At 49.8% G+C, this 23207-nt stretch overlaps 1 protein-coding gene across 6 annotated transcripts in view; it reads right to left on the bottom strand.

The window, feature by feature from the left end:
- Nucleotides 1–22698, bottom strand: part of TMEM268 (transmembrane protein 268) — a 33720-nt gene extending 11022 nt beyond the window's left edge. For 3 of the 6 annotated variants that reach the window (XM_042963990.1, XM_042963994.1, XM_042963995.1), the window contains exons 1-7: nucleotides 22610–22698; nucleotides 21339–21521; nucleotides 20580–20804; nucleotides 14137–14325; nucleotides 8281–8390; nucleotides 6277–6384; nucleotides 3795–3944 (exon numbers count right to left, since the gene is read on the bottom strand). In XM_042963990.1, the coding sequence (XP_042819924.1) occupies nucleotides 3795–3944; nucleotides 6277–6384; nucleotides 8281–8390; nucleotides 14137–14245 (477 nt within the window). In that variant the 5' untranslated portion in view covers nucleotides 14246–14325; nucleotides 20580–20804; nucleotides 21339–21521; nucleotides 22610–22698. Of the gene's footprint in view, nucleotides 1–3794; nucleotides 3945–6276; nucleotides 6385–8280; nucleotides 8391–14136; nucleotides 14326–18810; nucleotides 18866–20579; nucleotides 21275–21338; nucleotides 21522–22609 lie in introns of those variants that run through there. The other 3 variants (XM_042963993.1, XM_042963991.1, XM_042963992.1) reach the window with 3 other exon arrangements.
- Between the last annotated feature and the right edge of the window lie 509 nt (nucleotides 22699–23207).

Here is a 23207-nt window from a genome sequence, read left to right as displayed (position 1 = left end):
GGAGACTCTGGGAATCCAGCTCCCTCTTTTCCTACCCAAGCCAATCTGGCGCCATGGATCGAGTTGACTAAGCAGATGTTAAGCAGCCCGGGGGAGGGGGAAGGAGGAGGAAGAAGCGTGTCAAGACCGAAGTGCTGGTTTGGAGAAGAGACTCTCTAAGGATTTAGAAAGGCAACCAGATGACAGCCCAGTGGAGGACAGTCAAGGTCCCCAGGAGTGTAAGGACTCCCTTAGAGAGCTTTTGGAAATGTGAGAAAGCCCTTTGGTTGTCACAGGGATGGTACAGGCAATGCTGGCACTTAGGGACAAGGACTGGGGATGCCTTCCACTGATGACAAAGTCCCATGAGAGACAATCCCACAATCGGAAGAGGGGTCTCCCGGCCTAACCAAACTCCACATTCCCCACCAGATGTGAACACAGGTGAATAAGCTACTTATAATTCTGACCGGCCAACCAGGTTCTATTTGACATGTAAACCTACGGTATTGTTTTCTTTTTTGAAAGTTTACGTTTATTTATTTTGAGAGAAAGAGAGCAAGTGGGGGAGGGGCAGAGAGAGAGGAAGAGAGAGAATCCCAAGCAGACTCCATGCTGTCAGCACAGAGCTCAATGTGGGGCTCGAACTCACAAACCATTAGATCATGACCTGAGCCAAAATCAAGCGTCAGATGCTTAACCAACTGAGCCACCCATGCCCCTTACGTTGTTGTTGTTGTTGTTTTTAAATGGGTCTAAAATATACTGAATTTTCTAGGAATGCTATGACTATGAAAACATGGGGTGATTTTATTTTGTTTTGCTTAGAGTGTTAGTAAGGGTTATTCACCCTAACCTGTATTACCAAGAGTTCAAATCCTGGCTCTGTCTCTCACCCCCTGTACAACCTTGGGCAAACTACACCCCACTTCTCTGCCCCCACTTCCTCATCTCCAAAAGCGGAGATGGGGCGCCTGGTGGCTCAGTCAGTTAAGCACCTGACTTCAGCTCAGGTCATGATCTCACAGTCTGTGAGTTCAAGCCCTGCATCGGGCTCTGTGCTGACAGCTCAGAGCCTGGAGCCTGCTTCGGACATGTGTCTCCCTCTCTCTCTCTGCCTCTCCCCTGCTCATGCTCTGTCTCTCTCTCGCTCGCTCTCAAAAATAAATAAACATTAAAAAAAATTGTTTAAGTGGAGAAAATCACACCTCCCTATAACAAGGGTTATAGCAAGGATGGAATGAGTCAACCCACATAGAACACTTGCAAGAACGAACACTGCATGCCTGTCAACTAATGATATCAGTTCAGTGATGATACTGAGTTGCAAACTTTGTCTTCCCCTGTTCTTTGTTGGCCACAGATATCTTTCAGAACTTCCCACATGCTTTAGCAACCTGCTTTACTCTGCCCGGGATACCAGGCAGACTCTTGTGTGCCTTCACAAACCTCCCAGTCTTGAGAAAGGCTAATAATGCCCCAAACAAAGCAAAAACAAGGCAGTGTGTGCAAAATGCTAAGGCTCTCAAGGCTGCTATGGTACAAGGACACTAACAGGAAGAGGGACAGTGATGGTCGGGAAGGGGGAGTTGCATGGTCCTGAGTGCTGAGGTATCTGAGGAGGAAGGAATCCTTGAGCTGAGGCAAGACCTGAGGAGCCTGTGTGACCGCAGACTGGTTACTCTACTCTCTGAGCTTTGGCTTCCCCACGGGCAAACAGAGGCAACGATCATAACAGTTGATACTTATTGAACATCTACATTATATTAGGTACTATTATAAGCACTTTGCATACATTAACTCATTTAATTCTCCCCAAAATCTTCTGAGGGAGCTACGGTTATTATTTTTTTAATGTAAGCTCTACGCCCAAAGTGGGGCTTGAAGTCACGACCCTGAGATCAAGAGTTGCAAGCCAGCCAGGTATCCCATGGGAGCTACAATTATTATCCCATTTTACAGATGAGAAGCTAAGGCCATGAGAGGCAAAGTAATAACTTAGTCCCGGTTGCAGAGCTAGCCAACAGCAGAGATATCCTGCCGCCTCATATGCTTGGCAGCCGTAGACAGCCGGTGCCAAACACAGAGCACACAGCAGGCGCTCATTAAATGGTGGTCATTATTAGGAGTGAAGGAACCCCAAGGTTCCCTGACTGAACAAACACTGATGGCAGGGGGGCCACTGCATACCTGGGGCCCCCATGCTTTACCTCTGAGTAAAGACAGAGGATCTTATTCAACTCTGTGCCCTGTGCCTAGCACACTGCTTGGTACTTGCAGGGGCTTCATAAACACTGAGCGAGGCAGGAAGGGAGAGAAGAAGGTGGATAGCCACTGTGGGCATTCTCTAAACTGCATGAATTGCATCTGCACCCTTGAAGCACCTGCCAGCTGCCAGGTGTTTCGCTGGCTCTTGCTAAAGCAAAATAGTCTACTTTCTCCCTGCCCCAAGAGAAGTTTCTTGCGGCAGGAGCAGCCAGTTCAATTTATTTTTTATATGCCAAGCACCAGAGCCATGAAAGCTTCAACAGAGCCCAAGGGCAGCATTATTTCGTCAGCCTTGTCGCAAAGCCCAACAAAGATCTTTTCAGAATGATTAAGCCATAAAGTTCCTATTTGTCCCTCTGAGCACAAGAACTAAATGGAATTCACACCCCAAACTCTGACCACATTTCCCAGCATCCCTCTCCTCCTGAGTCAAGCCAGAATGGATCTCCAAATCCAACTCTGTGCCAGGTACTGGGAGGAGCTTCTTAAAGCAGCTGGAAAGACAGTGGAGGTGTGGTAGGCAGAGTGATGGCCCCCAACGGTGCCAAAGTCCTACTCCCCAGAACCTGTGAATATATAAAAGCAAGGGGGAATTAAGGTAGTAGATAAAATTAACATTGCTAATTAGCTGACCTTAAAAAAGGGAGATTGTCCCAGATAATCCGGGCAGCTCAATGGAATCACAAGAGGCCTTAAAAGTGGAAGAAGGAGGGATGCCTGGGTGGCTCAGTCAGGTAAGCATCCAACTTCGGCTCAGGTCATGATCTCGGGGGTCATGAGTTCGAGCCCCACATCGGGCTCTGTGCTGACAGCTCAGAGCCTGGAGCCTGCTTCAGATTCTGTGTCTCCCTCTCTCTGTGCCCCTCCTGCACTCATGCTCTGGCTCTCTCAAAAATAAAGAAACATTTAAAAAACTAAAAAAATAAAAATAAATGAAAGTGGAAGAAGGAGCCAAAAGAATCAAAGATATGGGAAGGTCTAGACCCGCCATTTCTGGCTTGGAAGATGGGCAGAGGGGTTATTGGCCAAAATATGCAGGTGGCCCCCAGGACCTCGAAAAGGCAGCAAACTTCATTATCCCCTAAAGGCTCCAGAAAGGATGCAGCCCTGAAGTCCAGAACCATAAGATAATACATTATGGTTTTTTAGCCACTGTGTTTATGGTGTGATAGGGAGCCACAGAATGCTAGTGCAGTAGGGTACTGACTGAGAACATGGCTTGGGATCTGAGCACTCTGGCCTTGAATCCCAACTCAGCCATTTACTAGTGTGAAAGGGCTCCGTAAACCCAAAACACCTTCCTCCCCTGTTCCAGACTCTCAAAACACAGCTTGCTTCCAGAAAAACAACCCACAGGGATTAGATAGGAAAGACAGAAAGGAATTAATCACACATGTGATTTCATTTCTTTCAGTCACTGGACTCATGGGCCCGCATGGTTGCAGAAATCCTTTAAGGCAGGGAAAAGAGAAAGATCAGACCTGGGCTTCTCCTGCCGGAAACACCCTTTCTGGAGGGAGCGTGGCTGGGGTCTCCGAACATCTCACCTTCCTCTGGTGTCTCTCGAAGATGAGCACGAGGGTCAGAGTCAGGCTCATGGCAGCCAGGGTCACGAGCAGCACACCTACCCAGTGGTTCCCCAGGGCAAACATCTGGCTGGTGGAGTAGATGTTAGCCCACACCACCACATAGAACACCTGCGAGAAGCCAGAGAAAGAGCGTGGTCAGGAATACCAGTCCTGGAATAAAGCAGCTCCATTCAAAGGGACACATTCTTTTGGACATGTCTGATGCCCTCCTTGGAGTCAAAGAGCTCACAGGGCCAGGAAGGGACTGATCAAGGTCTGTAGGAAGGAGCCCTTGTTCCCTGTCCATAAGCAACAGTAGAGAAAAGGGGTTAGGAATGGCTACTCTGGGAGCACCTGGGTAGCTCAGTCAGCTAAGCGTCAGAGTCTTGATTTCGCCTCAGTTCATGATCTCATGGTTCATGAGTTTAAGCTCCACATCCGGCTCCACGCTGACAGTGTGGAGCCTGCTTGGGATTCTGTCTCCCTCTCTCTCTGTCCCTCCCATGCTTTCTCTCTATCTCTCTTCAAAATAAATAAAAAGAAGTCTAAAAAGAAAAAAGGATAGTTACTCTGAATTCTTGCTCACCTGGATTTTATTTTTTATTTTTCTAATTTATATCCAAGTTATTTAACACATAGTATAATAATGATTTCAGGAGTAGAATTTAGTGACTTATCACTTACATATAACACCCAGTGCTCATCCCAACAAGTGTCCTCCTTAATGCCCCTTGCCCATTTAACCCATCCCCCCACCCAACACCCCTCTAGCGACCCTCAGTTTGTTCTCTGCATTTAAGAGTCTCTTATGGTTTGTCTCTCTTTTTATCTTATTTTTCCTTCCCTTCTCCTATGTTCATCTGTTTTGTTTCTTAAACTCCATGTATGAGTGAAGCCATATTTTCGCATAGCATAATACATTCTAGTTCCACCCACATTGTTGCAAATGGCAAAATTTCATTCTGTTTCATCACCGAGTAGTATTCCATTGTATATATATATATACCACATCTTCTTTATCCACTCATCAGTTGATGGACATTTGGGCTCATTCCATACTTTATCTATTGTTGATAGTGCCACCATAAACATTGGGTCACCCGGATTTTAAATAAAGCAAAAAAGGGCAGAAGGCCTGGGAGTGAAATAAATTTGAGTTAGAAGTCCACAACGATCCTTCAACAGCTACGGGTGGCCTTGGACAAGTTATTAACAACACTAAGCCTCAGTTTCCTCAACTGTAAAATGGGGATAATACCTACTTCACAGGTTGTTACAAGGGTTAATCAGATAGCATATATAAGCTCAACACTTGTTGAAGAATTAACAAATGCCAGTGGCCATTCCTTTTCCTTTTCTAGAAGCAGACGTGGGAGTCAAGAGTGCCATTTTGTGGGGTGACTGGGTGGCTCAGTCAGTTGAGCATCTGACTTCAGCTCAGGTCATAATCTCACAGTTCACGGGTTTGAGACCTGCATCAAGCTCTGTGATGACAGCTCAGAGCCTGGAGCCTGCTTCAGATTCTGTTCCTCCTCTCTCTCTGCCCCTCCTCCACTCTTTCTCTGTCTGTCTCTCTCCCAAAAAAGAATAAACATTAAAAAAAATTTTTAAGAGTGCTATTTGACCATTTATATATACAGAGAAGCAGCAAATCAGAGTGGTTAAGGGCACAGATGCTGAAACCAGACTGCCTGGGTTCAAGTACTGGTTCTGCCATATATGTGTGTGTGTGTGTGTGTGTGTGTGTGTGTGTGTGTGTGTGTATGTAGGTGTACACAGATATTTATACATATGTGTCTTCGATGAGTGTACATATACACATACACATATATGTTTATACACACCCATGTATTTATGGTGAGAGCTGGAATGGAACTACCTGTTGTTGAACAGATGGGGAAACCAAGTCCCAGAGAGAAGACAAGTCTTTTTTTTTTAATATTTTATTTATTTTTGAGAGACAGAGACTGAGTACGAGTAGGGGAGGGGCAGAGAGAGAGGCAGACACAGAATGTGAAGCAGGCTCCAGGCTCTGAGCTGTCAGCACAGAGCCCAATGTGGGGCTCAAACCCACAAACAGTGAGATCATAACGTGAGCCGAAGTCAGACACTTAATCGACTGAGCCACTCAGGTGTCCCCCAGAGAGAAGACAAGTCTTAACCAAAGCCAGACATTGAGTCCAAGTCTCAGTGGTGGGTCTGTAGATTCCCGGTCCCAAGCCCTGCCCTTAGTAAACCCTGCCTCCAATCCTTTCCCTGGGAATCTGGTTACGACTCTCTCCCATACATTTCCTCTTATACCAAATCCAGGTACACGTGTACTGCTCTATCCCAGCCGGCCGGGCCACCAGCCCCAGACCCGTTACCCACACCAAGAGGCTCCAGAGCACAATGCCCAATTCAGCAGTGTGACGGGGGGTGGGCGCGGCAGGTCAGTGTGCGGCCCCCCCTGCCTCCTTACCACAGCAAAGGCCAACCGCATGGGCCTGGAGTTGTAGATGATGTATCGCCTCACTTGGGGCTCCAAGAGGGCGCTTTCGGCCAAGCTCCTGTACTGGTCGGCGGGGACCTGCTTGGCCACGCAAGGGAAAGAGACCAATCAGCCACGGGGAACCACTCCCACCTCCTTCCTGCACGCAAGCATGTCATTTCCAGTTCATGGGACTGTCACATGGGAGGGGGACCAGGCACCTTCCAGGCTGCCCCGGAAGGCAGACTGAGGAGCTCGGAGTACTAGGAGTGGTAATCACAGAATGCAGCTCAGGAAACGATGAGTGCCCTGGGGAGGTGGGGTAACTCGAGACCCAGGAGGACGCCCTTGGTGGGGGCAAAGGGGGGGGTGCGGATCTTGCAGCCCGAGGCACAGGACCTCACAGCAGACCCAAGAGAGCCTAACAGTTAAGGCACAGGCTCTAGAGTCAGTAGGCTGGGTCCAAACCTTGGCTCTTCCATTCACGTACCAAGTAACCCCACTTCTCTGAGCCTCAGGTTCCTCATTTATAAAGTGTGGACAACAAGAAGACGCACTTGTAGGGGTGGTGTGCATATTAAATAACATGATGCATATGCAGTACTAACGTGTGTGTTGCAAAATAAGTATATGCGTACCATGTAGATACATACGGACATCTCTGGGGGGGAGGGGAGCCTCTGTTCTGCCTCCAGCGGTTATGTGTTACTTTGACAGATGTGTGTCATATCTAAGTGCACATGCACACTGGCCCAGTATGGTCCGGTCCGTATGGACACTCGATACATGTGAGCAGGTACCAACACTGCAACACCAATAACGATAAATACCGCCCAAGGCTCTGAAAACTCGCATCTCTCTGCCCAAACAAAAATGGCATAGCACGTAAAGGCCCTGTGAGAGTGGACTGCTCAAGAAAACAGAATCGAACCATTAAAGATGATGTCTGGGAACATGGCAGAATAATATGTGGACTGTTTTCTCTGGTTAAGAAAACCCCATCTGAAGACAACTGTTGAAGAAAAATGTTCTTTTGTACAAAGGCTGACAGGAAACATGGTGTGATAAACCAGCCATTGTGCTGACGTGGGGTGAGTACCGTCAATGTGGAAAGTTTCCCTTCAAGTGATAACATGCTGATTTAAACAATAATGCAATTCAGTCCGAAAGAAGTGAACTCTAAAATCTGCAGGGCAAAATGAGCAGTGTATCTTTCCTGTCCACGGTTAGTCCACATTATTTTACTTCCTCGTCACAAACACCCTGTCTGATAGGTATTAATGTGGCCCTCATTTAATAGAGGATGAAACGGCCACCCAGAGAGGTTAATTCACCTGCTGAAAGCCACCCAGACAGATCTGCATCCAGACCTCTGATCTGAGAAGCCTAGGCTTCAAATCGCTGTGCTTCAAAGCACTGCATGATTATCTAATAAATTCACGTACTCTTCCTTTGAATATACAGTTCCCTCTCCTAAAATGCCCTTCCTCCTGTCTACCCAGCAAACCCCTATTTTTCCTTCAAGATCCCAGATCAAGCATCTGCTCCTGTGTGACGCTTTCGAAACCACCGCTCCCCCAGGCGAGTTCATCGTTTTCTCCTGTGAAGGTCTTCGGTGCCTTGTACATGCCTCTGCCGCGGCATTCGTACCCTGCTGACCTGACCCGATCTATCGGGCGCGAGTCCACCTCCTGTGCTGGGCCCCATGAGCTGTGTGAGCGCAGGCACTGGTCTGGCCACCTCTATGGACCCCAGTGCCCTGCACAGTGCCTGGCAAACAACGAGCGCCCCAAAACACGCACCTGTTAAGTGAAGTAACTGGGAGGAGGAGACACTCCTAATACATCTTCCTTATACCTCCCACCATACGGAGCCCAGAGTACGTGTTTAACAAATGTTTTGTGGACAACTGGATGAAAGGATAGGTGGACAGCCAGCAGGTAGGTGGCTGGAAGGAGGGGAAAATGGCAGGGTGTCAATAAAACCCACACTCACCTGAATGCCCCAGGTCTGCAGTTGCTCTTCTGCGGCGCCCAGATCGAAGGAGATGGGCGCACAGGTGTTGTCGATCCGCAGAACCGTGAGGACCTGGCCATTGCGGAGCTCTGAAAGCACACCAGAAGCTTCACCTGGCTGAGCGAGCACCACTGTGGACGAGCCCAGACCCTGATGGCATCACCTCCTCTGGCCACGAGAACCTTCTCATGGCAAGGAGGGACGTGGTGGCAGTCCTCGAGTCCCCACGCGAGAAGGACCGAAATTGACCAGAACCCCTGAGGAGGCAGAACTGAGACCAGAGCCTGGAGGCTACCCGGACACAATGCAAGACCCTATAAAGGAAGAACCTCCCAAGAATGAGAGCTGTCCAGACAAAGAGTTGGAAGTAGTGAGCTCCCCATCACAAAAGATTTTTTTTTTAATGTTTATTTATTTTGAGAGAGAGAGAGAGAAACAGCAAAGAATGAGCAAGGGAGGAGCTGAGAGAGAGGGAGAGAGAGAATCCTAAGCCATCAGCGTGGGGCCCGACGCAGGGCTCCATCTCACGAACTGTGAGATCGTGACCTGAGCCAAAATCAAGAGTCAGATGCTTAACCAAATGAGCCACCCAGGAGCCGCAAAAAAGATATTTAAGCAGACTGTACAACTAAGTACATGAAGAAGGTGATGTTTCAGACATTTGTATGAACACCACCACACAGGAAGCTCACCCAAATATTACATTCCCAGCGGGCTCTGTCTGACTGTGGTAGGCAGAACAATGAACCCCCAAACATGTCCCCGCCGTACTCCCCAGAACCCATGAACACGTTATGTTACACGGCGAAGGAGAATTAAGGCTACAGATGGAGTTAAAGTGGCTAATCCACTGGCCCGAAATAGGGGGGTTCTCCTGGGCTGTTGGGATGGGCCCAATGTAATCACAAGCATCCTTGAAACTGGGAGAGGCGGCTGAAGGGTCAGGAGGGATGTGACCAGGGAAGAAAGGGACAGAGATGGAACACTGTTGCCTTTGAGGTGGAGGAAGGTTCATGGGCCAAGCAGTATGTGTGGCTTCTGGAAGCTGGGAACAGATTCTCCCTGCGCTCCTGAAGGAAGGCGGCCCTGCTGACATGGGGGCTTTAGCTCCGGGAAGCCAGCATCAGACTTCCAGCTTCCAGAACTGTCAGAGGACGGATCTTTCGCCAGCCACTGTGTGGGCGGTAATTGGTTAGGGCAGCCACAGAAAATGAAGACACTGACTTACTGGTAACCCCTCCCCAGGGTATCTGCAACTCACTTGACAATTCAAAAGCACCAACTGAATTAAGCGTAACCTCACAAAACACCACACATCAACTCAGTCTGGCCACAAGCCAGGCAGGACGTCGACTAGGCCAGCCCAGTGAGGTCTGCTGGGGTGAAAGCCCCTGGGGACTGAAACCCCTCAGGCCCAGGGAGGAACAGCCAAGGAATGAAGCTAAATCTGCCTTCTGCTACTAGTAGAGAGAATCTGGACAGAAGGATCCAGATGTCCTTCCACCACAGCAGGAGGTCCCGTGAGCCACCCTGTCAGCAGCCACGCAGCTGGAGTGGGCAGGAGAGGGGGGATCCCCAGTGTTCAGCCACGCAAGGCTGGGCCTAGATATGCTGGCACATTTTCTGTGGGCGAGGCTTAGAAAATGGGGCAGCATGAAGAGATTAAACCATAAATACATTATCTGCTGGCCCAAACTTCCTGTCACCTGAGCCTAGCTCTGGGCAGTATGTCTTTTTTTCTTTTAATTTTTTTTAATGTTTATTTATTTTTGAAGGAGAGAGAGACAGAGCATGAGAAGGTGAGGGGCAGAGAGAGAGGGAGACACAGAATCCGAAGCAGGTTCCAGGCTCTGAGCTGTCAGCACAGAGCCCGGCGCGGGGCTTGAACTCACCAACTGTGAGATCATGACCTGAGCCAAAGTCAGACGCTTAACTGACTGAGACACCCAGGCGCCCCTGAGTCTTTAAAACCAAATGACTAGCCCTACCTTCCTGACAATTCCTGCCCCACCCCCGCCATTGTCTCCACCTCCTCACTCAGCCCCTCTCTGGGCCCTGCCAGCTGGGCCAACAAAATGTCTCTCAACTCCATGCACCTCCTGGCATCTCCACCACAACCCAGGCCAGGCTACCTTCACCTCTCCCTCATGCCCTTTGGCAGCCTCCTCACTGGTTTCTCCAAACCTACCCGCTTACAATGCATTCTCCACGCATCAGCCAGTGCGTGAACTGGATGCTATCAGTCCTCTGAGTAAAACTTTCAATAGCTTTTTGGTGTTCTACTGACAAAAACCAACCTCCTTACCACACTCGCCCAGCCCTCTGAAGAACCCGCCTCCTACCAAACTCACCTCGAGCCATTCAGCTTCCTTCTGTGTCTTGCCACGCCAGCGTCCTTCGGTTTTGGAACAAGCAGTGTTCACTCCCACCCCAGGGCCTTTGCAAATGCTGTTCCCTTTCCCTAGAACACTTCCACTGGGCTTCACCCAGTGAAATCCTATTCATCATTGATATTCCAGCTCATTAACCACCTCTCAAGGGAGTCTTCCCTGACACTACACCCCTAACAGATCAAATCCTTCTGTAAACCTACTCAGAACTGCTCTTCAAAGGAGTACATATTCAAAGATAAGTACATACGCTTGCAATTATTTGCTTACATAGGTATTCAACTAATTGATTAAAGTCTATCCCCCAATGTGGGAGACTATGTACTCCCACACTGGTTCTGCTCAACACTGAATCCCCGGAGCTGGGTTCATACCTGCCATACAGTAGGCACTAAATAAATGTTTGATGTATAAATGAATTGACACGACAGAACCCTGGCCCCTAACCCCCAATTAGAGTTCTTTTTTTATGTCTTTTTTTATGTCTTTTTTTTTATCATCTGTCATCTCAAGGTTAAAAGAGCGTTGGATGCCCTGCCAAAAAGAACTTTATTTGCTTTCTTTTCTTTTTTTTTCTCTCTTTTTTAAGTTTTTGCAAGAAGGAAGGGGTGTGGAGGCAAGGTGGGGAGCCAAGGAAAGTATAAGCTAGACAGCTAGCTATAGGAGTCAAAGTGTAGCCCAGCCTCTCGCTCACAGAGTAGCCACGAAAAAGTGATCTAGGGACCCCTGGGTGGCTCAGTCGGTTGAGTGTCCGACTTCGGCTCAGGTCACAATCTCGCAGTCTGTGAGTTCGAGCCCCGTGTCAGGCTCTGGGCTGACAGCTCAGAGCCTGGAGCCTGCTTCATATTCTGTGTCTCCCTCTCTCTCTGCCCTTCCCTGTTTATGCTCTGTCTCTCTCTGTCAGAGACATTAAAACATTAAAAACAAAAATAAACATTAAACATTAAAAAAAATTTTTAAAAAAGAAAAAGTGATCTAAATCCCTGGCCTGCTTCCTCGCTTGGAGGGGGATCATATCACCACATGCAGCTTTGCAGAGATGATGAAAATAAATGCTCGGAGAAACACAGGGGTTGAATAACTGGCCACTGTCGTTGCCAATTTAAAAGCAAGCTTGTTGGGACTCAAAAGTTACAGTAAAGCAACCCATGCATGGCTTTAGTTGTATTCGTTCTTACCCTCCCACTCCTGGATTTAAGGTGGCTTTATAAAAATAAAATATGAAAACGGGCACCTGGTTGACTCAGTTGGTTAAGCGTCCAACTTTGGCTCAGGTCATGATCTCACGGTTCGTGATTTCAAGTCCCGCACTGGGCTCTGTGCTGACAGCTCAGAGCCTGGAGCCTGCTTCGGATTCTGTGTCTCCCTCTCTCTCTGCCCCACCCCCACCTGCACTCTGTTTCCCTCTCTCAAAAATAATAAATAAATAAATAAATAAATAAATAAATAAATATAAAATTATAAAACTTGATTTAAAAATAAGCAAGTGTGGGACGCTCGGGTGGCTCAGTTGGTTAAGCTCAGGTCATGATCTCGTGGTTTGTGGATTCGAGCCCCATGTCGGGATCTGTGCTGATAGCTCAGGGCCTGGAGCCTGCTTCGGATTCTGTGTCTCCCTCTCTCCCTGCTCCTCCCCTGCTCTCTCTCTCTCTCTCTCTTAAATATAAATAAAGATTTAAAAAATAATAATAATAAAAATTAAAAAAATAAAAATAAGCAAGCGAGAGAAACTAGACAAAAAGAAAATAAAGGCAGAAATGAGTTTGCATGAGGTACAATAAGAATAGCTTCTAAGTATTGAGCCCTTACCAGGCACCAGGCACAGGGCTGGGGCTTCACGGTCCTAATCTCATTTCATCCTCCAAGAGCCCTAAAAGGTGGGTACCACTGTCAGAGAAAAGGGAACAGAGCCTCTGAAAGGCGAATAGACCTGCCCGAAGTCACCAGAGGAAATGAAAGTAAGAAACAGGGGCAAAGGCAGTGCCCAAAACCAGGGCGGTCACGCCGGGTGGGGCCACAGACCAGCACCCCATTTCACAGCACAGCACAGAAAACTCATGTGGACCGGGGTGCTAGGCATGGAGAACACCAGCTGCTTCCCTACACCGGCTCTTTGCACATCGACGAAAGCGCTGGTCCCAGCAAGGCAAAGACTCTGCACGATGACTCTCTTTGTCTTTCAAACCAAGTTCCTGGATTCCTGGCAATAATCTCTCTCATCTGTTCCTTAGAGTGGAAACAGTAAGTCTCTACTTAGAAATACTTTTATTACACCTAGATAAGAAAAAGAACTTGAAAAGTGACCAAAGGAATGGGCATTCACAGGTGTGTGTGCACACGTGTGTGTGTGTGTGTGTGTGTGTGTGTGTGTGTGTGTGTGTAGCAAGGAGGAATTTCCTACAAAGAAGCAAGAACTGGCTTGCCAAAAACCAGCGGAGCAATGTCTTCAAAGTTCTAAAGGAAAATTATTTCATTCCACTCCATCCTACTGGTGTGTGTGTGTGTGTGTGTGTGTGTGTGTGTGTGTGTGTGTAAACTGTTTTACCAATAACAGTAGTAGAAGAAACCCTTGTTTTTAAGTAGTCAAGTTTCAAATCATCTAAGTAACCAGCCGCAATTCAAAATGCCAATGCCCAGCCACCCATTCATCCTGTTCATTCAACAAAATACGTACTGAGCATCTACGACAGGCCAAGCCTGTGCTAGGTACTGCAAATGCAGGAATGAACAAGACAACACAGAGCCCCTGCCCTCGTGGAACTTACATTCTAGTAGAGAAGCTGGAGATTCAACACTTTATCACACAGGTCAGCATTTAATTACAGACTATGCTAAGTGCTATGGGGAGAAGCAGGAATATATCAGGGAGTCCTGGCTTAGGCTGGGGCATCAGGAGAGAATTCCTTGTAGAAGGGATATTTGAACTGAGCTCTGAAGCATGAGTTGAAATTAATCAGAGGAAAGGAGGTAGGGAAAGAGCATAACAAGCTGAAGAAACAGCAGATGCAAAGGCCCTGAGGCAGGACAGCATGGCAGGAACAAAGAACGGGTAGCAGGAGTCACTAAGGCAGGCCTTGCAAGCCAGCGATTGACAGATCTTCACACTAAGCCCCATAGGAAACACTGAAGCCGAAAGTGACATGGTCTGTTCTGCATTTTTAAAAGGTCACTCTAAATGTCACGTAAATGGAAGAGGCAAGAAGGAGAGATCAGCTAGGAAGATACGGCAGGGATCCAAGCAGAGGGTGACAGCGATTTGGTCTAACAAGATGGTGATAGAGAGAATGGGGAGAAATGACAGACAGGCCTAGAAATGTATCCTAAAATGCCCACCCCTAGCTAAAGGCTCTCCTGTGTCCTTCACTCCCCTCCCCTCCATTGTGCTATGTGAGTCCAGCCCAGCATCCTGGGGAGAGGGGAGGGAAATAAAGGGTCATGACCTTACCTTGCCCCCAGCCTGGGGGACGCCCTCCAGGCAAGGCATTCCAGCCAGGGGAGGAGGGGGGCAACGGGCCAGCTGCCCCACTGGGGCCCATCTGAGGTTCGCAGGCCATGGCAGAGAGCCAGCTGGGCTTCTACTTCCCCATCTTGGAGCTGTGGTTCATTCTGGAGTGGCCAACTCAGCTTCACTTGCCTTCAGAAAACAGCACAGGAAAGAACTTCAGGCCTGGGCAGTCTGGGCTTCTTGGCCTTGCCAAGGCCAAAGTCATCCCAAAACCAGAGAGAGCCACCAGGAGTCTTTCCACTGACTTTGCTCTTTCCGTCTTGCTGAGGAACATTCTCAGGACTGAAGAGGAGGAAATAAAACCCTCCAAGGGAGAACTGAGAACTTCCCTGTGGTTTTGGGTCTTCCCTAGCTCAGACACATCCAGATACTCACTTGGAACTCATGAAATAACCAGGCCCCACTCCCAGTCATCTGGGAGTTCTGTTCCCTTATTCAGAGCACCCAGGCAACCAGGCACAGAACCAGTATATTCATCATGGGGAGCCTTATTTATACAAAGGATCTCAAACAGCTTTCCAGAAGACATTGCAAAATACAAATGAAAAAAGAAAAATCAGGATGGTGGGAAACACAAAAGAAAGAAAGAAAGAAAGAAAGAAAGAAAGAAAGAAAGAGAAGGAGGAAGAAAGGAAGGAAGAAAGAAAAAGAAAGAGAAAAGAAGGAAAGAAGAAAAGAAAAGAAAAAAGGAACAAAGGAAGGAAAAAAGAAAGAAAGAAGGAAGGGAGAAAGAAAGAAAAGAAAAGAAGGAAGGAAGGAAGGAAGGAAGGAAGGAAGGAAGGAAGGAAGGAAGAGAAAGAAAGAAAGAAAGAAAGAAAGAAAGAAAGAAAGAAAGAAAAAATGAGAACCATGAAGAACGAAAATAACCAGATATTCAGGCAATCAAGGTCCCCAGCAGAGGCAGTGGAAGTTTCTGCTGAAGAGCATGGGCTCCAGGTTCAGACTAACCAGTTTAAACAACGGTTCTACTACCTATGAGTTAAGTAAACTTGGGCAAGTGGTTTAGCCTCAAAGAGATTTAGCTCCCTATCCTCAAACAATGGTACCTTCCCCACAAGGCTGTCATGAAGAATCAGTGCGGTGATACATATAAAGGGCAGACAAGGGCCTCTGGAACAAAGGACACATCCCACAAATACTAGCTCTCACAGTTGCTGCTTTGAGGTTTGGCACAGTTGTCACGCCTGAGCCAAGAATTTGGTTTTGAGCTTCTAGGTGGCCAAAGCTAAAACAGAAATACTGTCAGTTAAATAATTCCTGTTCTCTATTAGGAGATGAGAAACAGGAGGGTGAAGAAGGCAATGCATCCCCCTGGCATTTAGCGCTAAAAGACCTTGGAAACACTTCCAAAGTCTCAGGAGTTGGGTCAGTGACAGCACAGTGGGCATGGCCATGACCCTAAGCCACTGTCGTCAACAAAGCAGAAATGTCCTTTATGGGGATTCTCTTGAAGCCAAAGCAGAGTCCCCAGTGCCACACACTGGCTGGAGCCCGCACTTACTCTCTCTGTGTCTGCCGGGGGCCCTGAGAATTACCCATCACCAAGGAAAACCTTGCCTACGTCCCTGGGATGACACCCCAGCCTTGCTAACCATCTTGGTGAAAGTCCAGTAGAGTACGTTTTTGCTGCCATGGTTCCTGATGCTGGTGAAAACAAGTGTCCCCTGTTGGGGGCACACATCTGCTTAATTCCATGCTGGCCCGAGGGCGGATCGCCACTGCTCAGATCTCCAAAAGAGGGGAGGCTGACTCCCACACCCTCACTACCCTCCGTTTCTCTCGGTCTTTTAAAAAGGACCGGCTACATAATTTGTGGGGCCTCCTGCATAATGAAAATGTGGGGTCCCCTTTTCAAAAATGACGAAGAATTTCAAGATGGTCACAGCAGAGCATTAACCCAGGTTGGGGGCAGGGGGCTTTCTAAGTGGGGGGCCATGTGTCTGAGCAGGCTGCAGGCACCTCAAGTCAGCAGGGACTTTAAGCTCCAGAAGATCACTTGGGGTCACTAACCTGCCCTGTATCCAGCTCTGAGGCCACAAAGTAACAAAATGTTATGAAAAAGCAATGACTTGAATACCCAAGAGCCTGGATTTGAATCCCTGCTCGGCCACTCACATGCTCTGTGGCAAGGTTCTTAATTCCCTGAGCCTTGCTGTCTCATCTGTAAAATGGGAACAGGGAATCCTCCCTGGCATGGCTGCTGCAGGGATGACAGAAAGAGATACAGGCATGACATCCAGGACCCTGCTCACCAAGCAGGCCTCTTTCCTCAGAAAGAGAGAAAACTCAGAGTCAAAGATATAAAGAGACCTGCCCATGACAGGGTGGCTGGAAGATGTAGGTAGGACCAAGAGGGGAACCGAGGTCCAAGCACATAATTCCTAGGCCCTGAGCCTCAGGACCCAGGTCTGGCTATCTCTCAGCCTGTTCTTTAACGCACCTTAAAGGAAAGAAAAGAAAAAAAGACAGAGTGGGTCCAGGGAGGCTATGTCTCCCAGGCATGGTGCACAACAAATTCCTGCTGGCTTCTGAGATGCTGATCTCCGCCCTCCGCCCCCCACCACCACCAATGCCTGCCCACAGCAGGCATTCCCAAATACTGCTCTGCATTAACCAGACTATGGCACCACCCCTTACTTCCTTCCTCTTATCTTACATGCCCCAGAAGCACAAAACCAACAACAACAGCCCAAGGAAGTCTGCCCTGAACCTGGCAATTTCTGAAGCCCTTCCCCATCTCCTCTGATCATCTCCTGGGCCCATGAGGCGAACATAAACCTTAGACCCATTTCCCAGACCAGAAACCCGGGGGCGTCATAGCTAGCAGCCTGCAGCCCAGAGAAGCTGTTCAGGAGTCTCAGAAAGGCCTGTGGGACCCAGGAGCCTGCCCTCCCTCCTCCAGGCAGGAGGGACCACCCACAAGCTGGAGCTGCCCAGACACTCTTCCCCTATGGAAAGTTTCCATTAGTTGCAAAATCCCACAACTTGGCATTGTCTTTGAAAAGCAATCCCAGCACCCCAGTTGGCCCAATTAGCTTCCCACAAAGTCTCAATCAGAAGTCATTCATCTGCCTGATAATGTGTAATGGTTAAAAGGTACCTGTATAGTTGTACCATTTCCCTCCTGTGTGACCTGGAGCAAGTCACTTAACTTCAATCTGCCTCACTTTCTTTACATGTAAAGGGTGATAATAATGGTAACTGAGGCTAAAACTGTTTGTGCATGTAAATCACTCAGAGCAGCACGGGGCATATAGGCATCACCGAAGGAATACACCTATCACTATTTTCACTCCACCAACATTCCCTAAGAACCTTGAAGTGTCAGCCCTGTGCTTTCTTGACTCTAACACCAAAAGTAAAATCTTAAATCCTTGGTCACCCCTCCCTGCTGGGGAATCCCATATGGTGGGAAAATTGAACTCAGAAAGGGAAATAATGACCAAACTAGGCAGGCAAAGGGAGCAGGCAGAACATGGGGGGCCTCAGAACCCTGGGGTGGGGGAAAGGCTTTGCAGAGGTGGCGGTGAGAGAAAGGGCTGCCATGCAGAGAGAGGTATAGACCAGAGGCCAGGATGGGCCCCACCAGGGCCCTCTGCCCTCACCCTGCAGCCCCTGGTCCAACCTGGAGGCTGCAGAGGGTGGAAGGGGTTTTAGCGACACTGGCCAAGGGCTGACATGGACCCATCACCTTCCAGCATGTCCTGGGCTCACCATTCTGCTCAGCCCCGCACCAGCCCTAGGGGTACCTGGGAGAGACACCCAGACACCAGGGTGGAGGCAGAGCCAGCGAGTAAGCACAGCCCTGGGGCTCCAGCAACTAACTGGGCATCCACTCCCCAGTTTCCTTAGTTTCCTTTGCTGATGCTGCATTTTAACCAGAACTTCCAGTCATAGGTCTTTTTCTAATTAGGTGGTGAGCCCCTGCAGACGAAGAGATCCTTAAGTCCCGCTGAGCAAAGGTCTCCATTTGTGCAGACAAAATGCCCAGGCTCCCCAGGAACCTTGTGCCTCACTGAGATGGACGTGAGAGACAGAAAGAGCTTAACAGTTTTCTCGAGTCAGGTTTTGTTTTCATTACACTGGAAAGCCCCAACAAAAGGCCATAAGAGGGCCTGTCACAGAAGTTTTAGGTGGAAAAGACTTGAAAGACAATGGGTCCAAGCTCTCCATTTTGCAGATGAGGAAATTAAGACCCAGAAATGAAAGTGAACTATCCAAGGTCAAAGAGCCAGTCCAGGACGGAGTCCGAGCAGGACAGGGCTCATTCGGACCGTGGATGTCCCGCCACACCTGGCCTTGGCCTTGGGCAGCTGTCCTGCTCCAGTCTCTGCCTTCAAGTCCTGTCCACCGAGTATCCCTCATCTCGGAAGCCCCCCCCCCCCAACCGGCCCCGGCCCCGTCCCCCGTCCCCAGGAGCCGCCGGAGAACGCCTCCCACGCACGACACGCGCGGGAACGGGGCCCAGGGCGCACCGAGAGCCCGGCCGCGCCCGCGCCGCCGACCCCAGGCCGAGAGAGGACGCCCAGGCGGCCGCGCCGCTCCAATCTGGGCTCGCGGCCTCCCGCGCCCGCGCAACCACCCGGGCGCGCGCCCCGAGCCGCGCACACTCACCGCCCGCGCCGCCGCCGCCGCCGCCGCCACCGCCCGGGGACGCGGAAGGTCCGGGCCGCCGCAGCCCCTCCACGCCGCAGCCTCCGGCATCCGCGCCCCGCCCCGCCCGCCGCGCTCCGCGGTCCCGCCCCCGGCCGGGCCGCCCCGCGCCGTCACCCCACCGGGAGGAGCCGCCCGCCCGGCTCCTGGGGCCCAGAGGGTGACCTCCCTTGCATCAGCCAGGCGCCCTCCGGGACGCCGGGAAGCGCCTCCGCGCCCGCCGACCACGTGCACGCCTCTGGGGCCCGCGGGGACCCGGCCGCCCGACCCGAGCCTCCGCACCTGAGTCTCCCGCCCGCCCATCTAACACAGGCGCGGCCCCGGGGCGGATGGGGCGGATGGGGCGGATGGGGCGGATGGGGCGGATGAGGCCGTCTTGGGGACCAGAAACTTCTCATCTGGTGCATCTAAAACCCTAAGAGCATCTGTTGGAGGATCAGGCTACCAGAGCTCCGAGCCAATTCTCTGGGCTTTTTTAGATCATCTCTGGTCAAGTGGTTCATGTCTCGGTGTCTTCGTTTTCTGGACAGAACAGATCATCCATGGGACTGTAAAGCTTTAATGAGATAGTCTGTATGAAGTGTTCACAACTGCCGGACACAGAGCTGCTCACCAGACATTGGCTGCTGGCCGCACCCCTCCCACTCTGGGCTCAGAGGGGTCTACAGGGAAAAGTGCCGCCCCCCACCCCCCCACCCCGGGAGCTCACAAACCTTGCGTATTGCTCCATAGGGCCCATATGGACACACGAACACGCCTGTGTATTTCTACCAAAGGGAGCCTGTTCTACTCTGTTGGGCACCCTGCATTTTCATTCAACAGAGTTCCCTGGCGTTCACCTCATGCTAGAACACTCCACTCTGCCTCCTTTCGAAGGGAGACATAAATCTCCAAATATTGTAGGAAGACTCTTTCCTTTGTCCCTCTCCCCTGGAGGACACATGGGGGGTGAGGGGGATGTCCCCACTGGCTCCCAGGCCTTGCTGGGATGGTCCTAGCCACGTTGCTGTGTACATGCCCCAGCCTGCATTTCTCCAAGTGGACTTGCTGAGTCAGAATGGATGCATTCTTAATTTCAACAGATGTTGCCAAATTGCCGGGGGCCTCTGAGGCCACAGGACTTAGTTGGCTGAGTGCTCGGCCTCGAGGTGGAGTGCTTGGGGGCAGTGAGCAGTGATTGAGGAACAGAGCAGTAGATACTGGCCAGGTGCCTTCACTCACCAGGCAAGTAGAGATCCAGGCAGTAGGTAACTAGAAATGAAGTTCATTCACTTATTCAGCAACAAAGGACACTGGCTGCCTGCTAAGTGCCAGGCCATTGTACTGGGCAGCACTGAACAAGATACACAAGATCCCTATTTAGTTTGCCTAATTTCTGAAAACACAATTTGGGGACATGAGAGTGAGCCCCGTGGGATGTTGGAACTTTACTAACTGCTGATGGGATGTCGAAAGGGATCCTTTGGCGGGTGTGTGGCCAGGTCAGCACCTGTCCAAATCCTGCCTGTCTGGCAAGGCTCACCCCCTGCATGAAGCCGGGGACCGAACTCCTGCCCTTCCTGCCAGGCTCCCTTCACTCCCATCCCCACTGCTTGTCACTCCAGCATGAACTTAAACGTGTTGATGCATTAGTCCCCTTTGCTAGGGAGGCACAGAAGACCTGGGCCTTTGGAACTGGCTGACCAAGCTCTACCCCTTCCTGGCAGACGAATTTGCACAGGTGGGCTCACCTCTCTGAGCTTCAGTTCCCTCCTTCATGAAAGAAAGGTAACAGTATCCGCTAAACTGAGAGATGGTCAGACTTAAGGGAGACGATGGATGAAGTGCTTCATGGGAAGTCTCCAGTGGGAGTGAGCTGCATTCTTGGACAGCAAGGCAAAGCGTCTCGTGCTTCTTTGAAACTTCAGCACATGGTTAAGTGCTGGCTCTATGGCATGAGGGTGCAGGGGCCCCACCTAGAAGAGAGAATGGTGACTCAAATCTGGTAAAAGGTGAGTAAAATCTAGTCACGTTCGCAGACTTAGCTAGCAATATCTTGATGGATTCACAAGGCTGTAGGTGGCAAGCCCAAGCCCCTCTCCACCCCTAGCCTACCCTGACCTAATGTTTACTAGCTCTCCCCCAACCCCAAAGTCCAAGAACACGGAACATTTCTCAGTTCCTCCTACACCCCCGTGCCCTTGCTCACTTCCCATTCTCAGTGGTCTCCATTCCTCTCCATCTGGAGGGTAACCCTCAACCCCATTCCACATCATCAGCTGTCACATTGTCAGGTCTCAGCTGAAAGGGCCCTTCTTCTGGGAACCCTTTCCTGTGCCCCGTTCTCATAGGTATCCTTGTTTAACTAAGGCCGACCCCAGCACATGATGTGGTCATCGCTCAATGTCCCCTTCCCCCAAAAGAGAAAAAAAACCTTTAGCGCATAGAGCGGCTTCTGCCCATGCTCTTAGCTGTCCCCCAGCACCCACCCCGCCCTCAGTATTTGCTACCTGCATCTGAAGTAGTGAATGAAAAGCTGTGAATGCAATCAGCAGGGCTTCAGCTACAGATAAATCCAGAAAACCACAGGCTCCGGCCAGAGCCACCATTGCTCAGCAGCTGTACACTCTGCCCCATCGTGTTTGCAAGGGTTCCAGACTCGTGTCTGAGGGCTGGCTGCCCACTCTGGCAACCTGGATGGAGTGAGAGGGAACGAAGTTCTTCCCAGCCTGGCAGAATCTCCAAGTGTGGCAGCGGATGGGACGTGGTGGGGGGAGGGGGGGCTCAGAACTGCCGAATAAGTGATTCCATCTTGTTCTTTGAAACAGGTCTGCCAGTTACAGACTCACTTTCTAACTCCTTTAGAAATGGACCACTTGCAACGTTGCCACGCTCTGAACAATTTGAATTAAATCGTGCAGAGATTCGGGTTGGGAAGCTAGACAGACCCAGGTTCAAATCCAGACTTAGCCGCCAATTGGCTCTGTGACCTTGGGCAAGTGACTTTATTGCCATGTGCCTCAGTTTCCAAATGTGTAAATGGGAATAATATCTCAGAGAGACAGAGGGAGAATTCAACTATGTAAAACACCTGGAATTGCTCCTGGTATAAAGTTGGTGTTAGTAAGTGTGAGCTATTTTTATTTTATTATTTTAAATTTTTTTTACACACTTATTTATTTTTGAGAGCGAGACAAAGCATGAGTGGGGGAGGGGCAGAGAGAGAGGGAGACACAGAACCCGAAGCAGGCTCCAGGCTCTGAGCTGTCAGCACAGAACCCACTGCGGGGCTCGAACTCACTGGCCGTGAGATCATGACCTGAGCAGAAGTCGGACACTTAACCAACTGAGCCACCCAATCACCCTAGTAAATGTGATCTATTTTAAAAACCACTTCCTAAGCATGTCCCACAGAATTTTCCTTTCCATTACGTTGATTTGAAATCGTGGACGCCACACTGCACAGTGGGCCCTCCAATGTGAGATACACACAATATAGGTTAACAGCACATGAGAGCTTGGACTGAACACACAGCTGTCCTTGTCAGGAGGTGTGTGGGCAATAAGACAAGTCACATGCTGTTTGTCAGGAAACCGGGTCAAAACCAAAAGAAATACTCTGAATTCCTGTCAGGAAGGCCTAGAGTGTCGGGGAGCTGTTTCTAGTGTGCAGGAAGACAAGAGCCAGGGACAGGTACGAAGAGAATAAAACAGGGCAAGGCCTCAAGAACGAGAACAAACGTGTCTGGCAGAGGAGGGAAGGGCAATTAAAAGTACTCACGCTTTCGGGGTGCGTGGAGGGGCTCAGTTAGGCGTCTGACTCTTGATTTCAGCTCAGGTCATGATCTCACAGTTCATGGGTTCAAGCCCCAAGTCAAGCTCCAGGCTAACAGCAGGGAACCTGCTTGGGATTATCTCTCTCCCTCTCTCTCTGCCCCTTCCCTGCTCATGCACCTGCACATGCCTTCTCTCTCAAAATAAATAAACATTAAAAAAAAAAAATACTCAGGCTTTTAACTAGAAAGCTCCACCCTCTGGTCTTTCTATTTTTAAAAACCGCACAAGACAGTGGTAGCCAACACACCAATCATGTTCTTGGAACAACCAGCCTAGCTTCTCCCTTTATCTTATCTTCAGCTGCTGCCATGTGTTCCAGAATGTTGCTACTGTTCCCTTCCTTACTTTCAAGTAGGAGAAAAAGGCAGGCTGTGTACCTCCTGACCCTCCAAGCCCACCCATCCCCATCGCTCATCCCCTCCAAACACAGTGAGCTATGGCCTTGAGCTGACATTTGACCCACGAGCCGGTGTCATCTGAAGTTTTTCAAAAGCCAGAGAAGATAGATGTTGACCTGATCTGGCAGCTTCCTCTCCCAGAAC

The sequence above is a fragment of the Panthera tigris genome, chromosome D4 (assembly GCF_018350195.1).
Source record: "Panthera tigris isolate Pti1 chromosome D4, P.tigris_Pti1_mat1.1, whole genome shotgun sequence".
NCBI lineage: Eukaryota > Metazoa > Chordata > Mammalia > Carnivora > Felidae > Panthera > Panthera tigris.
This window is presented reverse-complemented; position numbering and strand designations above follow the sequence as displayed.